General features: G+C 40.8%; 1 protein-coding gene across 1 annotated transcript; it reads right to left on the bottom strand.

The window, feature by feature from the left end:
* Positions 1 to 361: 361 nt before the first annotated feature.
* On the bottom strand, positions 362 to 18,099 carry LOC101469990 (receptor tyrosine-protein kinase erbB-3). The gene is made up of 29 exons (XM_014408943.4): positions 17,723 to 18,099; positions 11,170 to 11,327; positions 10,621 to 10,807; positions 10,095 to 10,220; positions 8,970 to 9,035; positions 8,630 to 8,748; positions 8,376 to 8,517; positions 8,060 to 8,173; positions 7,842 to 7,965; positions 7,641 to 7,714; positions 7,422 to 7,512; positions 7,269 to 7,286; positions 6,157 to 6,368; positions 5,931 to 6,063; positions 5,355 to 5,448; positions 5,025 to 5,179; positions 4,892 to 4,945; positions 4,655 to 4,796; positions 4,460 to 4,573; positions 4,268 to 4,366; positions 3,850 to 4,035; positions 3,531 to 3,686; positions 3,270 to 3,345; positions 2,997 to 3,143; positions 2,548 to 2,645; positions 2,227 to 2,415; positions 1,968 to 2,036; positions 1,576 to 1,837; positions 362 to 1,412 (listed from the first exon to the last, which is right to left on the bottom strand). The coding sequence occupies exons 1-29, from the start codon at positions 17,808 to 17,810 to the stop codon at positions 664 to 666; spliced, it is 4,242 nt and encodes a 1,413-aa protein (XP_014264429.3). The 5' UTR covers positions 17,811 to 18,099; the 3' UTR covers positions 362 to 663.
* Positions 18,100 to 21,168: the final 3,069 nt, after the last annotated feature.

The following is a 21,168-nucleotide window of genomic DNA, read 5'->3' as shown; positions in this document are numbered from 1 at the left end:
AACCATGGCTGTGAAACATCCGGCACGAGGGTCTCGACCGGCTCGCCAAATGGTGTAAAAGCTAGTTTCTCTCAGTTTTTGGATAACAACTGTGGGTTTTGGTTTTGTTTTTTTTTTTGCTTCTAGCACCTTTTACAGGGTGTAACTGACTTCTCCCCCAGCTGTAGCTGAGAACAATGAAACATTAATAATTATATTTCTCCTGTGGGAGCATTTACCACTTGAGCAAATGTCTATAGCTCAGCCAAGGATATTTGTTAATCTGTAATTAGATGTGCGCCCTTTGACAGGTTGCACACTTTGCATCATTATACAGTTCACCAGCTCATTTAAAATAAAAATGTTGCAGTTCCATACCAAGTATTCAAAATATTTTTATTGAGTAAACATCTTTAAATGATTCTTCAAATGATATTGTCACAATTTCTTACCTGAAATCTCTTTATTTACAATGTAAACACAAAAATATAGCTTGTATCACATAATAAAAACAATTTTGATGTATAACAAAGGACAAAGCTGCAAAATAGTCACGTGTTGTTTGGGGGGGTTTGTACATTTTGTTACATGCTACATCTTTAACGTGGCTTTTGGTTGCTTTTCTCATTTCAGATCCTTCATGACTGTGTTTGAGAGGGAAGTCCATGAGATTTAAAATGTTCTTCATGTTGGCACAGCACTGGGCTTAAGAAACATCCTGCTGTGCCAGTATCCTGGGTTGTCGAAAGATCTGTCACCGACAGCAGGCTCCGTAACCCTGACTCCGGCCCGCATAGACTGGTGTTGCTCTCTGCGCCCCGCTGCCCCATTTTCCTCCCTCTGTAAGTTTTGATACACCACACCATCTCCGCCAGGTGGTGGGGCAGAAAAGCAGTCCATATCCTCGTATTCATCTGCCTCTGTCCCCTCTACATTCAGCTCTTTCTTGTCTTGAAGAGCCTGTCGTAGCTTTGGCTGCCTGTTTGTGTAATGATAGTTACCGTCCTCCACGTATTCATCCTCCTCCTCTTCCACCTTGCTGCTCATCCTCACAGGAGCTGGAGGAGGAGGAGGGTCACGTACTGGCGGACCTTCCAGCTTTTCACCGCCTCTGATGTCCATGTATTCATACTCAACTTCACTGGAACCCTGCTGCTCGGAGTCAGAGTTGTCCTTGCTCCTGGTGTAGCTTCCCCTGACCTCCACCGACACACCGGTGTCACATGAGGACGCTGTCACGTGTGATGACATTGAAGAGGTTCGCTTCTTGTTCGGCTTCAGCCACTGGCTGCCTTGCCTGAGTGATACAGGTGTTAAACACACCTGCTTGTTCATGTACTCGTATTCTTCATCATCTGGGTCGTCCAGGAGCTCTGATGAACGAGACTTTCCCATCCTCCCAGGAGCAGCTCGCGATGAGAAAAGCAACGTATCTGAAAGAAACAGATAACAGTAAAAAACAAAGACTAGCTAAACTGGGGCTATAAAGACAAAGTATTTTAAACAGCTGGCTTAGTACAGCTAATCTTCTAGGGCTGCTGCTCATTTCCAAGTGGTAACTGTTAGTGTGTTGTAAATTAACAATTATGGTATCACCTCTCTCCGGGCTCCCTCCAGGAAGCACATATCCGTTTTGATCTTCTTCTTCCATCTCTGGTGAGGGAGTCTCAGGTGGCCCGCCGGACATGCTGTCTCTCTGCGACACATAAGCGCTGTCCTCACGATGACGTCTTCTTTTCAGGCTCCCTGCTAAGGGGAAGTCCTCACCCATCTCCATCTCCATTCCAGTGCCGCAGCCTTCCGAGCTCTCGGACACAGTACGGGCAGAATTTAGCCGAGAGCGTGACTGCCACATCGCCTACCCAACAAAACACAATCAGAACTCTATTGGCAAACTGGTAACAGCAGAAATCTTCAGTGGACTCGTTCTGGTCATGTGTATAAACACTACGAATTGGTTTAACAAAACAAAAGTCTCTTTTATCTACCTGTGTATGGTTGTCAACACCTGAGGTCATGGGCAGGTATCCAGTTCCGCTGGATGAATTAAGAATCACCTGTTATAAGAAAAGAGACAGTAAATGGATGATATCACACACACATACACACACACACACACATGCACATTCATTAAACACTTGAAGAAAAAAAAATCGTGCATTGGGGAAATTTTGAGATTCAGTATCTTGCCCAGGAATATGATTTCTAAAGTTGACACTAAGTTAAGAGGAAAGTGGTATGCCCTACTTTGGGAGTGTCCATCCTAGAGTAACGATTGAGACTTTTTGCCATGTAGTAGTTGGCTGGAGACAAGTCATCTTCTTTCTCATCTGCCAACGGGTCCTCAAGGTTGACATCTACATCATCCAAGTCATCCAGGTCTGCACTTCGTTGGATGGGTTCATCTGGGGATGAGTCCTGTTGGCTACAGTCCTCCTGGCCAAACAAGGCAAATCATATATATATATATATATATATATATATATATATATATATATATCACATAGCAAACTACACATAGCTTTAACTGAAGCGCCACTTTACTGTACTGTGATGAAACTGTCTTACTTTGATCACCAAGTAGCGAGGTGGGTCTCTGGCCATTCTGGTAAATTCACTCGCCAGCTCCTTGAATGTTGGACGGACATTCTCATCAATCATCCAACCTGGAGAGTCATGAAAGGGCATCGGAACCAATTACAAAATGAAGAATTGACAGCCTACTTAATACTCGGCGGCTTTCAGTCAATTTCATATTTATTTTAATGTCTGTCAGGTTAAAATGTGCAAATTAGTTTTAACATTTTATTCATATGTCACGCCTAATGGACGTGGCAGATAAAAAATCAGAGGTTTATGAACCAAATCATCTTCTGAGCTCCATGAATTTATACTAAACTTAATGGCACACAGACATTTCAGTCCAGCATATTTTTTTTGCAATCCCTCAGTCCACGCCACTGGTATTTGCACTACTGGCTGCACATGAAAATGAGAAATACTAGTGAGGTACTCACACTTAACCATGACCATATAGACATCTATGGTGCAAATTTGAGGCTGGGGCAAACGCTCGCCCTTTTCCAGCAGATCGGGAACCTCCTGTGGTCGCATCGTTGAATACGGCTCTGCTCCATAAGACATCATTTCCCATATTGTCACACCTAAAGCAGGGTGAAGAATTTAGTGTGGCCTGCATTTACACTTCTCCTATACTGACTCCGAAATTTGCGTACTTTAATACGTGAGTATGAAACAATCTGGCGCTGGTAAAGCGCTTTAAAACTCACCATAACTCCAAACATCGCTCTGATGAGTGTATCTGCGGAACAAGATGCTCTCCAGGGCCATCCACCTGATTGGTGTCTAAGATTGTGAACAGAAAAGTTCTCTCTTGGTTACTTGAGTAAAAACAGCAGAACAAGCAGTCAAGTCTTTGAAAGAAAACAGCATAATGTTTTAAGGTGTGCAAGGTATTTAACACTGTTTAAAGAAGTGTGACCAGATGTCACGTTTTCTGCTAAGAAACAAAAACAAAAAAGAAAACAGACCTTGGGCTCGTTGCAATAGTACTTCTTGTCATCAGAGTAGAGCAGGTCTGCAATGCCATAGTCTGAAACCTGGGCAGTGAAATTATCATTCAGGAGTACATTTCTGGCAGCCAGATTCCTGTGAACCATCCTGTTCTCTTCCAGGTAATTCATACCCTGACAGGAGAGAGCAACAATGGTGGTGAAGTACTTGGAGGAATAAACCAAACTGTATACATATATATATATATATATATATATATATATATATATATATATATATATATATATATATATAAAAGTTTGACATCAAACAAAAAATATTAAGCATCTTCCATACCTTTGCAATTTGAACACACCAGTTGAGCAGCCTCTGTGGGCTGAGCTTGCCCTTATTTTTCTTTACATGTGCCAGCAGCGAGCCTTGCCTGTTGAGCGGGATAACAAGTTGCAGGCTGTCACCGGGACAGATACCCAGGGTCCTGACAACGTTAATGTGGTTCAGACTTGCCATCGTCCTCATGTGCTGTAGCAACCGAATAAGTAGATCATTAGTGATTTAATTTAGTGTCAACAATCACCAAGATTTATGGTATTAAAGGAGGTGCTCCACAACAAAAAAATCTGTATAATCCATACTTTCAGTGTCAAATGCTCATCGCCTAGAAGCCTGGCATGTGGTTCTGCATAGGCAGTGAGTGATTGGTTCTGAAAATATATCTCTTTAGCACATTTCTTCTTTTTGTTATGTTTCTTACATCGGTCACTCCAGAGAATTTCCGACGACCACTGCGGTCATCAATCGTCTTAATGGCCACAGGAAGCTTCACTGTGTCGCCTTCAGGAATCCAAACACCCTGTGAGGTGCAGAGAGACAGATTCATAATTTGTTAAATAGAAAGTAAAATGCACAAGAGGAGCATTTTATAGGAGTCTGTCTTTTCAAGTACCTTATGGACTGATCCAAACACTCCATTACCCAGGAGCCTGATCTTACGCAGCTCTGTAGGTTTAAGGGTCCGAGCTTCATATTTTGTCCCTTTATCTTCCAGGGGCTCAAAACTCTGCAGGCACACAGGGGCATGAATTATGACAAACCCAAAACAAGCACAGCGGCACAGTAACACTCGAATACAGATACTGACTTCGCTATTCATCATGTATCTTCTCATGGCGCGCTTGCGACGAATAGCGAGACTTCGGCGGTAGAGAATACTTAGCACGAAAATGGAGAAGGAAGCAAAGATGAGGGCAATCACTCCCAGTACGATAGCCGTGGTCATTTGCCTAAAGGCAGAGGAGAAAAGGGGCACAGTGTCAGCTCTTAATACTTGAATGTCAAAATTACATACAGCATATATCAGAATGAGAGGAGAACTTACCCTGAAATGTACCTAGATGATATTGTACAGTCCCCGATTCCTGGACCGGTGCACCTAAAAACAATAAACACAGGGGATCAGTTTAAAGAAGCAAATTGTGTGTGTCTAACTACATCATTCCACTTGTACTTACCTCTGGGTACAGTTGTTGTGGCAAGGTTTACAGTTGCCCTCCTTGTCTGGATATTTAAAGATGGTTCCCTCCTGCCCCATAACACCCTCAGGACACATGGAGACACAGTGTGGGCCATCTTTCAGGCTGGCACAAGCTAGACATTTATTTGCTCCCTGCAGACAAAAAAAAAAGGGTGAATAAAAGCAGAAAGGTTTTTGCAAGAGTTGAAGGCGAGTGGCATTATGGTGGACAGCCATTTTTGTAAGGCCGCTAGGTGGCAGCAGAAGCCTTATGCCAGTTCTTTTCTTTTCTTTTTTTTTCCTTCTAGAAGTTTTAAGTCAAACATACCGGGCCTGTGCACGTCTCCTTCCCCTCCTGGACCTTACACTCAGGGTGACAGGGCAGACACTCCCCTGACTTAGTAGCAAACTCCCTCTGCTTCCTGCAATCGAGGCATAAACCCAGTTTCTATTCAAGTTCAAAGACTTACAGCAGACATTAGTCACATCTTAGGGCCAATGCTCAGGATTTTCCTTAACAATGTATAGACCTATACACAGTAATCACTCTTAGTCTTCACTTATAACACACTAGAAGTGGGCAGCAATGCATTTGAATCAGTCATTCGATTTGTCTCCCCTGCTGATTTGTACACAGAGAGCACGGTGGATACGATTAAGCATGTACTTTATCTGTATTTGCACATAATCCAGCAATGTGGCACTTCAAACAGGGTGTGAGTATTTGTGCTTTAAAATGTAAATTCTGTTTAAAACTATCAGAAAATATCAATTCTCTAAATCACTGCTTGTTTCTTTAATACCACTCCTTCTTGTCATTCACTCTCTAACAACCTGCATACATGTTACACCGTTAAAGCTTTATATTAATAATCGCTTTATACGTCATTTTGTGAATACTGACCCAGTTAAGAACATGCAGTCTGGTACACAGGTTCCTCCCCTGCTGTATTTCTTACAGCTGACACACTGGTCTGGGCCCGGACCCCAGCAGCCATCAGAGGAGCACAGCGGGTGACACACATGCTTCTCTTTAACTAAGGACGCAACCAAAACAGAAACGATGTTATGAGCAGAGCCATTGTTCACAATCACGTCTTGCAAGTTTTAAATGGTCCGTCCCCACTCACCACATTCATCCTTCTTTTGGTTGTCGGTGACGTCTAAGAGCTTTGAACGTTTCTGTGGACGGGAGCCTAAAAGCCGTGTCCAGTTGACAGTATCATGATAGCAGAGATTCTTGTTTCCTTTAATGTACACGGCACCATCATTTATGTTTTGCAGCGAGCGCAACCCCAGCGAGGTCAGAGAATTGATCTTAACCACCATGAGTGCATAGCTCCTGTAGAACAGCAGGAAGTAAATAAAGGTCAGAAAGTGGATGAAAATGTTCCAATTTTGTTTAAAATACCACAAAATCAAAGTGAATATTGAAAGCCATATTTCTTTTAGGTTTAGCAGTTTTCAAGAACATGATGTCAGACATTATTTTTTAAGGTTTACAAACACAATTAATGCACTTTAGCTGTATTTGCACAAAATCTAGCAGTGTGGCACTTTGTTTCTTGTTGTTCTTACTGATCACATTTAATGATGTAATATAATCTTTCACAGTGTGTTTTCTTTGAGAAGTTTGTCACCATCTATTCATTTTGATACCTTTTAGACACAATATGAATTCAGTGATTCGGTGTCTGAATGTCATGTTTTTCAAATTGCATAACCCGTGTACTTAAAAAGACAAACAGCCAACAAACATATTCATGTTTAATCTTCAGTATTTTCATGCATCATGTAGTATGTAGTATGGAAATACTACAACAAAACTGATACTGCGGTATCAATTTTGTAGAATCTACTTTGGTAAATTCTTTAGTTATATGTGAACTCATTAAAGCTGAGAAGGCGGTTTGTTTTTAATGCTTTAGTGCTTTTGGTTTCAGACGGGATTTAAACCCAGGTAAAAGTACTCTGATGTACCCCATCTTGCTTTCCTCTCATTTACTGAAGCTTGAGACCAGCCTGAAAAGAGCTTTTTCTTTGTCAAATTGATGTCAAAAACATGCTGCCTCTCCCAGCTTTAAAAAGTTGTGCCCACGGCCAGCTTAACCAAACAATCCCAGTGCTGAATTACCCCTGAAAAAATCATACTGAAAAATACCAACACCACGGATTCGGACAGAACATTTGTAGGCTCTAAGAGGAGATAGAGAGATGTGAGCATGTGAAATCTTTACTGTACCTTTTACTAATCACTCCTCTAAACAGGATAACAAGATAGGATAAAAATTAGAAATAACAAAGAAAATAAAAACAAAATTACTTTTATATTCCAGCAAATACTCTGTCTGCATAACAATGCAGAAAAGACAAAAACAAAACAACTGTTTCTCACTTGTAAAGTTTTCTTCCCTGAATTGTTTGGAGGTTGGAGAAGACTGACAGGTCAGACATGCTTGCAGGCCACGACTGGATGTTGAGGAAGTCTGAAAACAGAGAGATTGGTTGAGGCTTCTGAAAAACAGACTGCAAATGGCATTAAATAACATAAAAAGATAAAAGCAGTCTAAGTGACAGTCTAAAAAAAAAGCACAACCCCACAACATACACACACCTGTAATCTCCTCCACCGTGTTGAAGATTTTCAGTTTTTCTGGATCAAGGGGTGGTACCTTGTTGTAGGCATCACTGAGCCAAAATGAAATAAGTAAGTAAAAGGAAAAGCATGTTGCAAAAACGTCAAAAAAGTGCAGGTTGATCTAGAGAATATTTTTTTAAATCTTTGCTGCGTTTTATGAAAGAAAGTTTTTTTTACCCTTCTATTCCCGTCACCAGGAAGTTAAGACTTCCCTGGATCTTAGTGCAGTTTATGAAACTTTCTATGTTGCGAGCATCGACCGTTTCGCTGTTTGAATCAGTCCAGCTTGTGCCATGGCAAACTGGGAAAAAAAAAAGATGAGAAGGAAACAGTTAATAACAGCAAAGCTGTAAGGTATCTGTAGAGAGAGCTTGAGTTCGATCTGCATGAAATACCTTTAGGGCAGAGGCCTTTGCAGGGCTCACATGTTTTCACACCATTTTTCTCCACTTCCATTTTATTAGATGGGCAGTTGCTCACACATGAACTGCCATCCACCACAAAGATTTCTATTAAAAAAACAGAAAACGCATGAGAATAAATGCATAAATGATCGTCAGTGACTGCGTTACGCCTTCAGTAAACACTGTGAAGAAAGCTGAACAGCGCAGTCATAACAATGATTAAAAATATATAAAAACAGCAATCTTACAGGAAGAAACTATGTATAAATTCTGAGTTTATGTGAATATTGTCATGTGTGGGACTCACTGGGGCATTGGGTCACACAAATAGAGCCGTACTGGTACTTGGCATTGGGGTTGGGCTCCATTCTATATGTAAGCCTGTTGTAGATCACAGTTTGTGGGCACTGAGGCACGCAGGAGCCCGAGTTGTTGAAGTTCCTGCAGGCCTGCAAAATGCAATTTATAACAGAGGAACGTTTTATTTTTACATCTGCGTTTTCTGTACTGCAACATGTGAAAATATCTTCTCATTAAAGCCTGTGGAAGACTTGGACTCACAAAGCAGTCTGTATCCTTGGGCCCAGTGCAACCTCCAGCACACTCAACGTGGCAGCACTCGCTCGGGTTTCTACCAAAGCAGCGGCCACTACACTGAGGGGCGCACACGGTCTTTGTCACTGTAAGAGAGTCGACGCTTGTAAAAACCTGGCGTGAAACTAAAACTGTACCGTAGATGCATATTAAACTTTTAACTTTGAAGTTACGTATATTATTAACAATGTGCAATGTAAATGAACAACTCTGGCAGCAGCCATGATTCATGTGTGAGACATCTCACAAGGTAACCAGTGCGTGGAAAATCAAGACATTAAAGATAAAGGTGCTTGATATGACTCACAGATCTGGCATGTGTCATTTCCTGGACCCCAGCATGGCACGTCTCCACAGGCTTTGTGACAAGGCTCTGAGATAAAAAAAAAAACAAACTCTTATTAGTTTCCGCATTTTAATACAAAACCAGAACAAAAGTCTTAAATTAAAGGAAAAGTTCAGATTTTGTTTTTTGTTTTAAATCCAAAGTTCAGCAGAAGAAAAAAATGAAACCTCAACAAGTTACAAGATGCAACTTGCAGCGCTGAAAAATGAAGCCTGCAGTTCCTCTAATGGCCAGTTGAGGGTGAATCCAAGTGCGAGTTAACCCCAATAAGACATTCATATTAAAATGTTTCGCCAGCGTAAACATAACATGTTTACAGACTTAAACAAAAAATGGTTTCTGTCTTTAGAACTAATTTGACCTTCTGTGCTTATTTTTTTTAATGACTCACATGTTTAAATTGTTTTAAGGCTTTGAAGTTTGAGACCAGGGGCTGCTAGACCACCACGTGTCTGCTAGGTGTCACCTCAGATGGTCCACTTTACCATGTTTGTCGTGTTTGCACCTTTTAAGGAGGTTTTTAGGTGTTTTCTGTGTGGTTAATTGCATCATTTTGTGGAGTGAAATTCTACTATTTTATTTGTATGTTAGTACAATTAGCAGGTATTTGTGTCTGGGTAATGCAATGCATCAGTCTATGGATGCACATTAACATTAAGCTTGCTAGTATTAGCTTAAGATTCCAACCTGTCGGCTAAAACGGATTCACTTCTGGCTCCTAAAAACAAGACGCAGACTGTCTAATGCTTTCACAAACCAGCGGATGAAGTCGTGGTGACTACATCCATCTATTATATGCACTCCAAAGAGTGGATCTTTTTAAGTTACCTATGTTTTTTGCTCCAATTTTCCTCGACAGTGATTTCTCCTCCTTTCACTGAGATTTGGCCGAGAGGCAGTAACACAGAAAGGGAAATAAGCACTGAAAAGACTGGAAAAACAGCTACCTCTTTCAGTTTAAAGTTCCATGTTTACCTTTGCTGAATTTCTGTTGAACTGTTTTATAGTGAAACGGAAATCTGAACCGATCCTTAAACATACCTGGTGCTCATATTTATGTGTGTAGTTACAACCCAGTGCACTCACTTTCAGGCCCATTGTCCTCTATCACAATTTGGGCTGTTCCATCCTTCACTATGTCCAGCCAATTCACCTGCGGGGCGTAGCTCAGATACTTATTCTGGATGATCTTCACTCCTCCCCTGAGGATCTCTGTAGAAGGTACACATAGGTGTAAATGGGGCAGTACAATTAGGAAAGCAAGCCCGAACAGGCCTGTGACTCATCCTAACAAACTCTGCCATTCTCTGTTTACTACACAGCAAACGTATCATGTGCTGGAGCTCATGTTACACTGGCAGTTGAGCGGTTGAGCACATGGTACATTCCAGGGACTTCATATCACTCCTACACACACAAGCACACACACGGGCACAAACACACACACTGCTGCGTTTCAACAACCGGTATTCTAAAGGTGTGGCTGAACTGTGTAGGTGTGGGAGCTCTAACAGTAAGAGTGCCACATCCAACTTGACCTCTTATCTGCTCCAATCCAGCCTCCCACATGTTAAACACACTCTATACATCAAATGAGTGACTCTCTGTGTACCTGTGAGGTGAGTCAGGCCCAGTTCTTGAAGGCCATGCTCCCCATCCCTCTGATAGTTGACCATGACAGCCAAGGCATACTGGTCCTCATACAGTGTGCTGCCTCTGATGATGCGCAGGTGGTGCAGTGGGAGGCGGCTGAACTCATTGATAGCAAAAAGGATGTACCCTGTCACCTCCTTGATAGACTGCAAGGCAAAAGAAAAGAACAAGGAAGAGAAAAATGCAGTTTGTCAATTCTTCTGCTCAATCAAATTGTTATCAGGGTCACAAATCAGCAGGGGCGTGTTTGCTTACTGAGTTAGTCACTGACTTCAGTGGCATGACTAGCACAAAAGGAGTGGGGGCATAAATGAGCTCATTCTGGATTTGAGACAAAATCCATTACAGAGAGCGATCAAACAGAACAAGTGTTGACCCTCTGTGTTCTCCTGGGCGAATGAAAATGGTTGATTCACATACTTACTCATCTTGTCAGTGACACAATTTGCAGTGAAAGCGGTAGTCAAACTCTCTCTTGGTTTGTTGTTTGTAATGTTTGCAACCTCACCTCCAGAAAGCTGAAGTCTCTGGTGTGGTCCATCATGGTGATCTCGAGGTTGCCCATCACAATGTCGCAGTTATTGTACCTCGTCTTCATCAAGTTGTACTGGATCTCTGAATTCCCAGTCGTGCTCAGAAAGTTCTTGGTGCCGTCACAAACGGTCACTGTGAAAAGCAAAGGTTCTTAGATTTAAAAAAAAAGTTTTTTCAGAAAAACATGTGTCCTCATTTCAAATAACCAGAAGAGTTGGGAATGACAGTAAACGCTGTAATGATTCATTAATCATCTGATTTTTAAAAGGCTATCCACGTCAGTATACAGCGAGCCATTTCCCACAACCTCCAGCACACTGCGTTACCTAGTTTATCATGTTCAGTTTTAACAGTTTAATTAATGAGCTAAAAATAAACACTTTCCATTCACGTTAGCACAGCAGAGAGATGTTCTGTCAATTAAAGAAACATATTTAGAAATGTGGCTGTTTGTGTGGCTGTGGAGATCACTCGGGGTGGCTTTGGCTGTCTCCTCACTGTGTTGGTGTGTTTGACTCTAGCCTATAGGTTTACATAGCTAACTGGTGTGTGTATGTGTCAATGAGTTTCAGGTGAAATTGTTCGATACATTACTTTTTTTGGGTAATGACCTCAACACTGGTTACAGTCTTAAAATAAGCCCAAAAAACTAACTTATGAAACCGTAGTGCCGGCGCTGCGTGCCACTACCTTCAGATAGACCAAACTGGCTCCTATCAGAAAAGAAAGTGGAAGTCTTTAGTTTGACAAACAGACGCCACACAGCTACTTGGTGGGAACTTTTTTTTATATCTATATCTATGCATCTGTCCACATTTTTTCTGACTTGATTTTAAAGAAGTTTCAGACCTGTTTTTAAACTATAAACAAACCCGCAGAGGCCATCCATCCATGTTTAATTTATAAAACACGTCAAATGTATGCTTACTTTTAACAGGATAAACTTTAATTAGTTAACACAAAGCAGTGGTTGTTGGATCTTCTAATAAGACTCATGAGAAATTATATATGATTGAAATTATACTCTTTGTATTTTTCAACATTTCGGGTTAATTTCATGCCTTACAATATATATAAATATAAACAAATGTGTCTGTGTTTAAGAAAAACAAAACAAAACCCCAATAAGCATTCTAAGTGATCCCAAACTCAGGAGCAGTACTCTACATTTCATTCACCGTGTGAATATATTATTGTCCTGAGTACATTATTTACTCAGTTGAGATAAAGTGGGTAAAACTGCTAAACATCACTGGTGATTGAGCAATTATATCACAACACAAATAATCCCACAGAGGTTCTAATGAATCATTAATGAGTCAACAGCATAATTCCTTACAAAGTGTGCTTTATGCCACTTACTACACACCACTGTGTTTGGTGTGCTCAATATGAATAAATGTACTGTAACAGTTTGAAACGAGCTAAGGATTGTGCAGAGCATGCCCTTCTTTCCAATAAAAATACAAAGCCTTGTTTATGGTCTGTGGGACTTTAGCCATTCAGCATCACTCGAAGGCTGCTTTGCTATTCAAATGTTAGACGGGAGAGAAGCTGCTGAGAGAAAATGGAAGAACGGGAACACGGACGGTGAACAGAGTGTGGCTACTGATGTGAAACTCATAGAAAAGCAATACTTTGCACAGAAATATGCTTATGTATGATATGTCAGCTTTATGCACATCCAACTTACAGTTAGATCATACAATTATCTTTTAAACAACAGAGTGCTTCCAGTAACTTGGTTTGCTTTCCTACAACCTGATCCAACACCTTTGGGATGACCTGTAAGCCCAGCTTTAATAACTAACAGCACTCCCTATTACCTTCACTACATCTTGTGTGGTTGAAAGATGAGAAATTGCGCTACAACAATGATGTAAAATCTCATTAAAAAAAACTTTAAAAGGAATGCCCACATGCTCATGGTCTCAATGTATCAATCACATGCATTTCCTGCCAGTTAAGCCATTTTAGATCAAGAGAGAGGATTTTTGCCTCTTGGATTAAGTGATACTTAATAAAGTCAGACACCTGTTATTTTTAGGATGAAAAAAAAGCAGCCTTTGTGATCCCGGGGCAAGCTTGAAAGTCTTTGTAGGATACATTTACTTACAGTTTATGCCAAATTAACTATCAGCAGTTCGTGCTTGCAGCGTACTGGATATATGGACGACTATCCCAGGATTACTTTGTACTGAAACAAATTTACAGTAAAAGCAGAACAACAGGATCAACAAGGGCATAAAAAGACTAATGATTATTAACCTCACAGCAAAGGAACGCTGCGCAGGTCAAAGTGTGTGTGTGCGTGTGTACTTGTGTGATACAATGTTGCAAAAAGCATGTCATAAAGTCCCGATAAGGATTACTTTACTGTGTTTTTGAGAACACCATCTTCAAAAAAAACCCTAGCTCTGTACTAAAAATATGAAACGACTCAAATCAGAAAAATACGCTGCATGATGTTTAGCCATCATGTGTGCGTTTGCTTTTAACAGTTATTTTTAGATATCCTGCTCAGAAGCTCCTGTCACCAGTGCAATATAACAGAAACGACGAGTATTTGTTTATCCTGCTTTCCAGAAAATGATGTCTTACTCATAACACCTGCAAACTGTCCAGGACAGTTCACCGCCGTTCTAGGATGACAGCAGAAGCAGCATCTCGTGCTCAGCTTAAACACATAATGGTGAAGTGACATGAAACTCTGCAGATATTAGACATAAAGATGTGATTGCTCACCGTGCAGTCACACTTAGCTTGTGCAAACAGTTGTAAAATGTTCTCTTGGGCTCATGAGGAGCTTTGTTAAGTCTTGGAGAATAGCCCTGATTATGTGATCAGGGTTTACTCGGCTTGGACTGACAAAACACTTTAACAGGAAGCCTATGTTTCAAATTGGGGGTGAGAGTGAAGTTCACAAAAATAAAATCTGTGAAGGTTTACATCACCATTATCTGCTGTCATCCCAGTAATGTGGAGGTTAACTGGCCTTGACAATTTAGCAGTCACACAGCAGATTTGAAAGTGTGGGAAAGTTGGAAGTTTTCACACATTAGTCTAGGATTAAAGTTGTAGTTCTGTGGTTATCATGTGAAGATAATGCCAAACAAAAGTCTATAAGTCTATATTTTGCAACAAGTGAAAAAAACCTGTTCTACTTTTATTTCCTCTTGAGGCCTTTCCTTTTCATATTTTGCTTTGCTTTACTTTTGCTAATTAAAATCCAAATAATTGAAAGCTCACGCACAGCTCACAGGTCAAATTCTTTGTCTGCCCTACCCTGTGAGGTGCACAGTGCTATCAGTGGTTGACAATGTCTGAATTGCCTGTTGGGAAATACTTGCCAACACCTCTACACATAGTCCACAACCTTCTACCCAGTAACTTATATAGAGCATGCATAAGCACAGCCCTCTAGAAAGGGAAAAACCGGTGTGTACGCATGCAGGACTGTATGTGACAAAGTGTGTCTGTCATACAGGAGGTGCACAAAGTTGCAGCTGTGGGAGCTGAAAATCTCAACAAGCTGAGTGGGTTTTTCCTCTGTCAAAGGAGGACTTTCAGTGTTGGCAGATGGATGATGGAGAGAGAAAAAAAGAATGGAGTGGAGGGTTTAGAGTCAATGCACACACATTGACACACACGAACACAATGGCCCCATTTTGAAAGAGTGCAAAACAAGTGTCGTACTGTATCAAGATGTGCACCCAAACCTCTCTCTGTCCAAAGCCGACACTTTTTGTTTGTCACCCCAACTCTTTACAAACACTGAGGTATGTCAGCCTTCCTACTTAAATCCATCACTAACGAGCATGCACGAATTGTGAACTCACTTCAGCGTGTTGTCATTGTCCTGACAGGTAACCTAACACACGATGAAAACGCAGCACGGATCGGGTTTAGCTGTTATTTTCATTTGTCTGTTACCAAGGATTCAGTATTTGAAAAGAAAAGAGACAGCGAAAGAAAAGAATAGAGGGAGGAGGAGATAAACAAGCCTAATAAAAGCAGCTGAGACGATGAGGTAAACAGAAACTTGGCACAGGACGTACAGAGATTGCTGCATAACTCAGAAGTGAGCGTGCACACGCGTGCGCACGCGAACGCAAACACAGGCTCCTGAGCAACTCGCGAGGTATTGACTAGGCACAGATTGTGTGTAAATGAATTGGAAGACTCTTTACGTGCTCCACAAAGCATTGCTGAACACACCAAGACAGAGGGTTGCTTAACATCGCACTCTGGCAACAGGAGCAACAGCATATTTGCTTTTCGACACATCAGCTATTTGGTCAGGTCACACCTGCATGAGTGCAATTTTTAAAAGGTTCTAGTTTTTCTTTTTAAAAGACTTTTTCCCCTCCTAATATTAAAGGAAACCCCCTCTCTGATACACCTGAGAGACTGTTTTGCAAAGGTTGTGATATTCAGAGTATAAAATTCCTTGTTTTTCTTCTTGGGAAAACAACTGCATCCAAAAATGCAAGTACTACAACTTGGCTGCAGCAGTACAGTTCACTTAGAGTGTGCTTTATGTAACGCTGTCTTTTAGGCTTTGTGCTCAAAGGAGTGTGTGAACAGCATTTCATTTGCTTTATTGTAGAAAGCGACTTTGATGTTTCATATAAAAAAGACACAAAGAAAGCAGCCAACAAACCACAGGCCAGTGTTATGATTAGTTTCTCTATTATTTAATATATTAATGACGGCATGTGTTTAATAACCAGGTCAAAAGGAATGAAGCTGTGCATTAGTGGTCCTCTTCAAGAGGTTTAGAGTCATTTCCCGCACTTTCATGAGTTGTTTTTTTTTTGGGAAGTGGTGATGACTACACAGTAAGTCACGGAACAGCACCTGCCAAGCATTGTTTTTTTCAGACACTAAGAAAAGAGACACACCTGGAAATTCACCTGTAAAAGCTGGCAAAAGCAATAACACAAAGTCAAAGTTCACAGCGTTCCTTCAGGACTCAAATCAAAACTCAAACATATCAGAATGCTTAGTGGTGACAGAGTGCATTTGTAACAGATCTAAAGAGACCACTGCAGACCATTCAGATCATCTGATTAGGATCTCCTGACTGTACCATGCTCTTACTTTACAATCAGAGGTGATCATGTATTGAGGTTGTAGCTCCCAAACTCTGGAACAGCCTTCTACTAAAAAAAACTAATTTTTATAAGCCATTTTTCCCTTAATGTTTCCCCCAATATTCTGGGGCCATAGTTTTCATTGTGGCTGTCAAACATAAGGTCCGGGGATCAGAATCGACCTAGCGAAGACTGAAATCTGGCCCACTGGACAGCTTTAGAAAATGTAAGAGAGTGCACAGATTTTGATCTTTTAATTGTGTTTTCACAAGTTTTATGGCTTTTCCTATCAATTAAGACTGCCTACCTCCATGCCCGTCTATGCTACACCAAAGTTCCTGTTTTTGAACTATTAGTGAGTCCACTAGATTTACAAAACTTACTATATTTTATAAATGCAGGTCAGTCTGTGCATTTAACTTTTTTCTTTACACATTAATCACGTCGTTTCACTGATCGGGCCCACTTCAGAGCAAAGTGGGCCGTATGTGACCCGCGACGTAAACTGAGTCTGACATCGCTGGTTTAGGTCTTTTTGTGTGGGTGGAAGTTTATATGTTGTGTGTCCCTGTGGTTGAATATGTGGTTGAATATGTTGAAACGAGTACATCTTTAATGTGCAGCTTCTATAATTTCAAACTCTGAAGCACTTTGAAACTTTGTGTTTAGAAAAGTGCCACACAAATAAAGTTCTTTTTATTATCACTCAAGCACGGCAAACAACTAAAAGTTTCATGTATGTGAGCACTTTAATTCTATGCTACCTTTACTTCCCATACACCTATATGACGTTTAATGCTTATGTGTTACTCTGAGAGCTGATCAATTGATTAATTATGTGGTAATAAAAGTGTAATTATTCTTGAAGAGAACATCTGTTGAAATTTTAGAATATAAATGATCAAACTATTAAACAGATGAGGGGAATAAAAACCCTGACAGATGATTCGCTAATGAAAATAATGACTAGTTGCCCTATATGAACCCACACATTAAGATGTGATCAGTTTCAGTGTGATGTCCCTTATAGATTAGGCTAAACTATGCCAAGAGCAAGCAGTAAACCAGCACTCGTGTTTTTTCTACTTCACACCACAAACTGTTGCCATCCATGTAAAGTTTGGGCACTTTTATTTTGCGATATTTTACTTAATAGCCACTGCAACTGCGGAACTATTAAAGAAATGCACATTTGGCTGTCAGTAAGGCAGAGAAGCTGGGCCACTCTGTCACAAACATGATAAAGCATATCGAGCCGTGGGAGAGGTGCAGGTGACTCACAGCAAACAAGTATGCAGAACAGGTTCTGCATATGAGGTCTGTGAGGACAGGTGATTACCTCTAACTAAGGTGGAAGTGAGAGGGGGTATTCATCGTTCCTCTCCCAGGCTAATGATAAAAATAAACGTGTGTGCGGGTGTTTATACCCACCTCCTTGAGTCTGAGCGCAGCAGAGCTGGAGTACACACGGCAGCAGGACGTAGAGCGCCTGCTGCACCTTCTTCACAAGGACCTTCATTCTTATTCAAATCTCCAGGCTGGCGTCGAATCAAATAAACATCACCATCGTATTTATAGAGAAGAAATGTGTCCTTGAATCTTCCCAAATCCCCTCGTTGCTTCCGAGTCTGACCATTTAGACCACTACTCGGCTGTCGTTTTCTTAATCCTCTGCTTCAACTTGTTCTAGTCTTCACGAACAGGAGTACATCCAGTTAGAAAAACAAAACCAAACAAAACCTGTTTGTGTTTTCGCTACATTTGTCACAACCTTACTAGTCGACCGCTCGGGTTTGTGTGGAGAAGAGTCACTACATCGCGGTGATTGGAGCGCACCGCGGAGCCAATCAGTAGCGGGAGCGGCTGTTTTCCTCTAGCACTGATTTTTGTGGGCGGGAGCAAAACGCGCAACACACAATAGCATAAAAGAAAGCCAGTAGAAACATCGAAAACAACTTGAAAAATGCGTTCACACATTTGCTCCTATGTCCAGTTGGAAACTGTATTAAAAACGCGTGTTGCCTTCAGAAAACAGTTTCCCTCTCTGTACGTGAGGCCGATTGATCCACAGTTCTGTTGTCTACAGTTCAGTAATAATAATAATATTGGTGTGAATTAAAAATGACAATAAAATAGCAACAAATGTGTGCCACAATAGTGGTTCTGGGCCATTTTCTTCCTGCTGTTTGTCAACATGTGATGAATATTTCATGAAGACAACGTTTTTTGTTGATAGTGTGTGCGTGTATCTGTTATCATAATTTGTAAAGTGATTAAATGTAGCTAGACTTTGAGTGGGTAAATCCCCCAACATTATTCAGGCAAACAAGTTTGTGTTGTTGTTTTTATCATTCGTTAAATCACGTAAAATTCAGCCCTTCCGTCTTGTTTTCCTGCGCGTGTAAATAGCTTTATTATTACAGTCAGCGCATGCAAGTCACTCCCTCCCATTATATTCCTTTGCTACAGAAAACAACAAATGCTTAGATTGACGTCTTCAGTTTGTTCTCTGCTTCTTTGCATGTTCCACATATGATCTGATGGCATGTTTCTTACATCTGTTTTCTTGATAACAGGACTTTGACCTCCTCAAAGTCTGAAAATGTACGATTGCTTTTTTAAAATTTTTTATTGCTGCATCATATCATTGCTCCTGCGTGATTTTACAGTTGTACTTGGGACTCCTTGCAAAGTTTGTTATTTGCTTGTATAACAAAGGCAGTTCTTGAATAGTTTCAGTACAGGGGAGTAAGTCAAACTGCACGTTTAAACCAAACTAATGTGAGGTATTGTAACAAAAAGCAAAAACATATCTGTTGTCATCTTGTTTATCTTCACACAAACACCGTGTACCAGTTACAGTGGATGAGCGAGCTAAACAGCTCTGTGGAAACTGGCTCTTCCTGAACCTCCAGTTCATGTCACGCACACACTGCCATGCAAAATAACTTCAGTGGAAGACAAAGACTGACACACTGATTGCATAAATCTGATTGATGCAAGTTTGTTTTTTCTTCACATGTATAACCTCTCTCTCTCTCTCTCTCTCTCTCTCTCTCTCTCTCTCCCTCTCTCCCCCCCCCCCCCCCCCCCTGCCTAAAGGTAAGAAGGAAACTCAAAAACAAATGGTTAATGTTTTACCAATGACAGGAATCATTATCAAAAGCATTTCTTTCCTTTTTCTCTTCACAGAAGCTGCCTGCTTAGGAACAGAAGTTCAGAGAAACATTAAAAGACTTGAACATCTTTAATGGAACCTGATGCTCAAATTAACACTCTACTCTCAGGCTGTTTTACCAAAGAAAAATCTCACAGAAAGCTACTGAAGTGTAACTGAAGTATGTTGGTGCTTCAGGGCAAAGCTGAGAGTAGTGAAAGTAAATGGACTCGTTTTGCACCTGATGCAAACCATGAAAAAGTGCATTAAACTGTTTTGTACACACCACTAAAATGTTCAGCTCCTAAATATGCACTTTTTCCATATGTCAATATTTGTCTTTATCTTCCTTTTGCTAAACTGGCAAATTCAATGAAACCTAGTCTGTTAAACATTTAAATCTCTTTACTCCCTCATGTGTCATGTGAAAAAGAAATGCTTCCCCGGACTCTTCTGTAGGAAATAAGAGCGATCAGACACTCTTGATTATTGGCCACTCTGATCACATCATGTAAAAGCAGGAGGTTTGGCAGCAAATTCAACCCAAGGTCAGACTGTGCAATGTTCAGACAAGTCAAGTTGAGTCAATTTACTTATAAGCACATTTAAAACCAACATAGGTTGACCAGAGTGCTGTAAACTAGAGCAGGAAAATACAGAAAAATAGAAGAAATACAACAAAAAGAAAAGTGTCAAAACGCAGTCACATTTAAATGGTCTCCTCCTGTGCTTTACTCTGCTTCCTTGATCAGCTGACCTTAAAGACCTATTCAGGAATATGCATAGTTAAAAGTTCAGAAAGGTAAGTGGGTGCAAGGAACCCAAGAGCCACGTCTCAAACTCTACAAGACTCAGCTAGCATGTTAGATATTAAAATTCATGAAACTACAGTTAGACACGGGCTGAGAGGTTGTTTGGAAAGGTTGCTAGGATAAACATGGCAGCAGGGCTCGGGTTAGCATCAAGTTGCATCTAAATAAACCACAAGACCTCTCAAACATCCCTTTGGAGTGAAGATGTTTGGGCATAATACACAGTGCTCTGTTTGGCAAAAACCACAGGATCAGCACAAGCGCCTCATACCAAGAGTCAAGCACAGTGGTGGAGGGGTGATGATTTGGGCTTGTTTTGCAGCCACAGGACTTGGACACTTTGCAGTCATTGAGTCCACCATGAACTCCCATGTGTACCAAAGTATTTTAGAGGCCAGTGAGACTGTCTAACATGTAAATCACACAATAGGACAATGATTGCAAGGACAGCAATAAATCTACAACAGAATGCCTGAAAATAAGGGAGCGGTGCATAAATGAATGCCTGCAAACCTCAATGGACTGAAAATTTAAATTAAAAAAAAGAAGAAGGCTGAAATTGCTCTACGACAAAACGAGACCCTGATTACAGAAAACAGTTACTTCAGCTTATGGCTGCTGAAGGTGGCTCTACAAACAATGGACTCATTAGGTGCACTTTGTTTTTGTACTTCCTTTTTCACATGACAGTATATTTCCCCTTTCACTGCAGATTTAGGAATTATTTCATATGTTTTGTGAACAGATATCATTGTGGAACAGTGTCCTCTCCTGGTTGGAGCCTGTCACAGCAAGACATTTGTCACGTAGACATAGAGGCAGGTGTAACAGTGAAGTGGAGGAGTTGAAATACCTGTGGTCAGCAATCCAAGATATTGGACAGTGCACAAGACAGGTGAGTGCAGAAT

The sequence above is a fragment of the Maylandia zebra genome, linkage group LG5 (assembly GCF_041146795.1).
Source record: "Maylandia zebra isolate NMK-2024a linkage group LG5, Mzebra_GT3a, whole genome shotgun sequence".
NCBI classification, from domain to species: Eukaryota; Metazoa; Chordata; class Actinopteri; order Cichliformes; family Cichlidae; genus Maylandia; species Maylandia zebra.
Note: the sequence above shows the minus strand (reverse complement) of the source record. Positions and strands in the feature narration are given on the sequence as shown.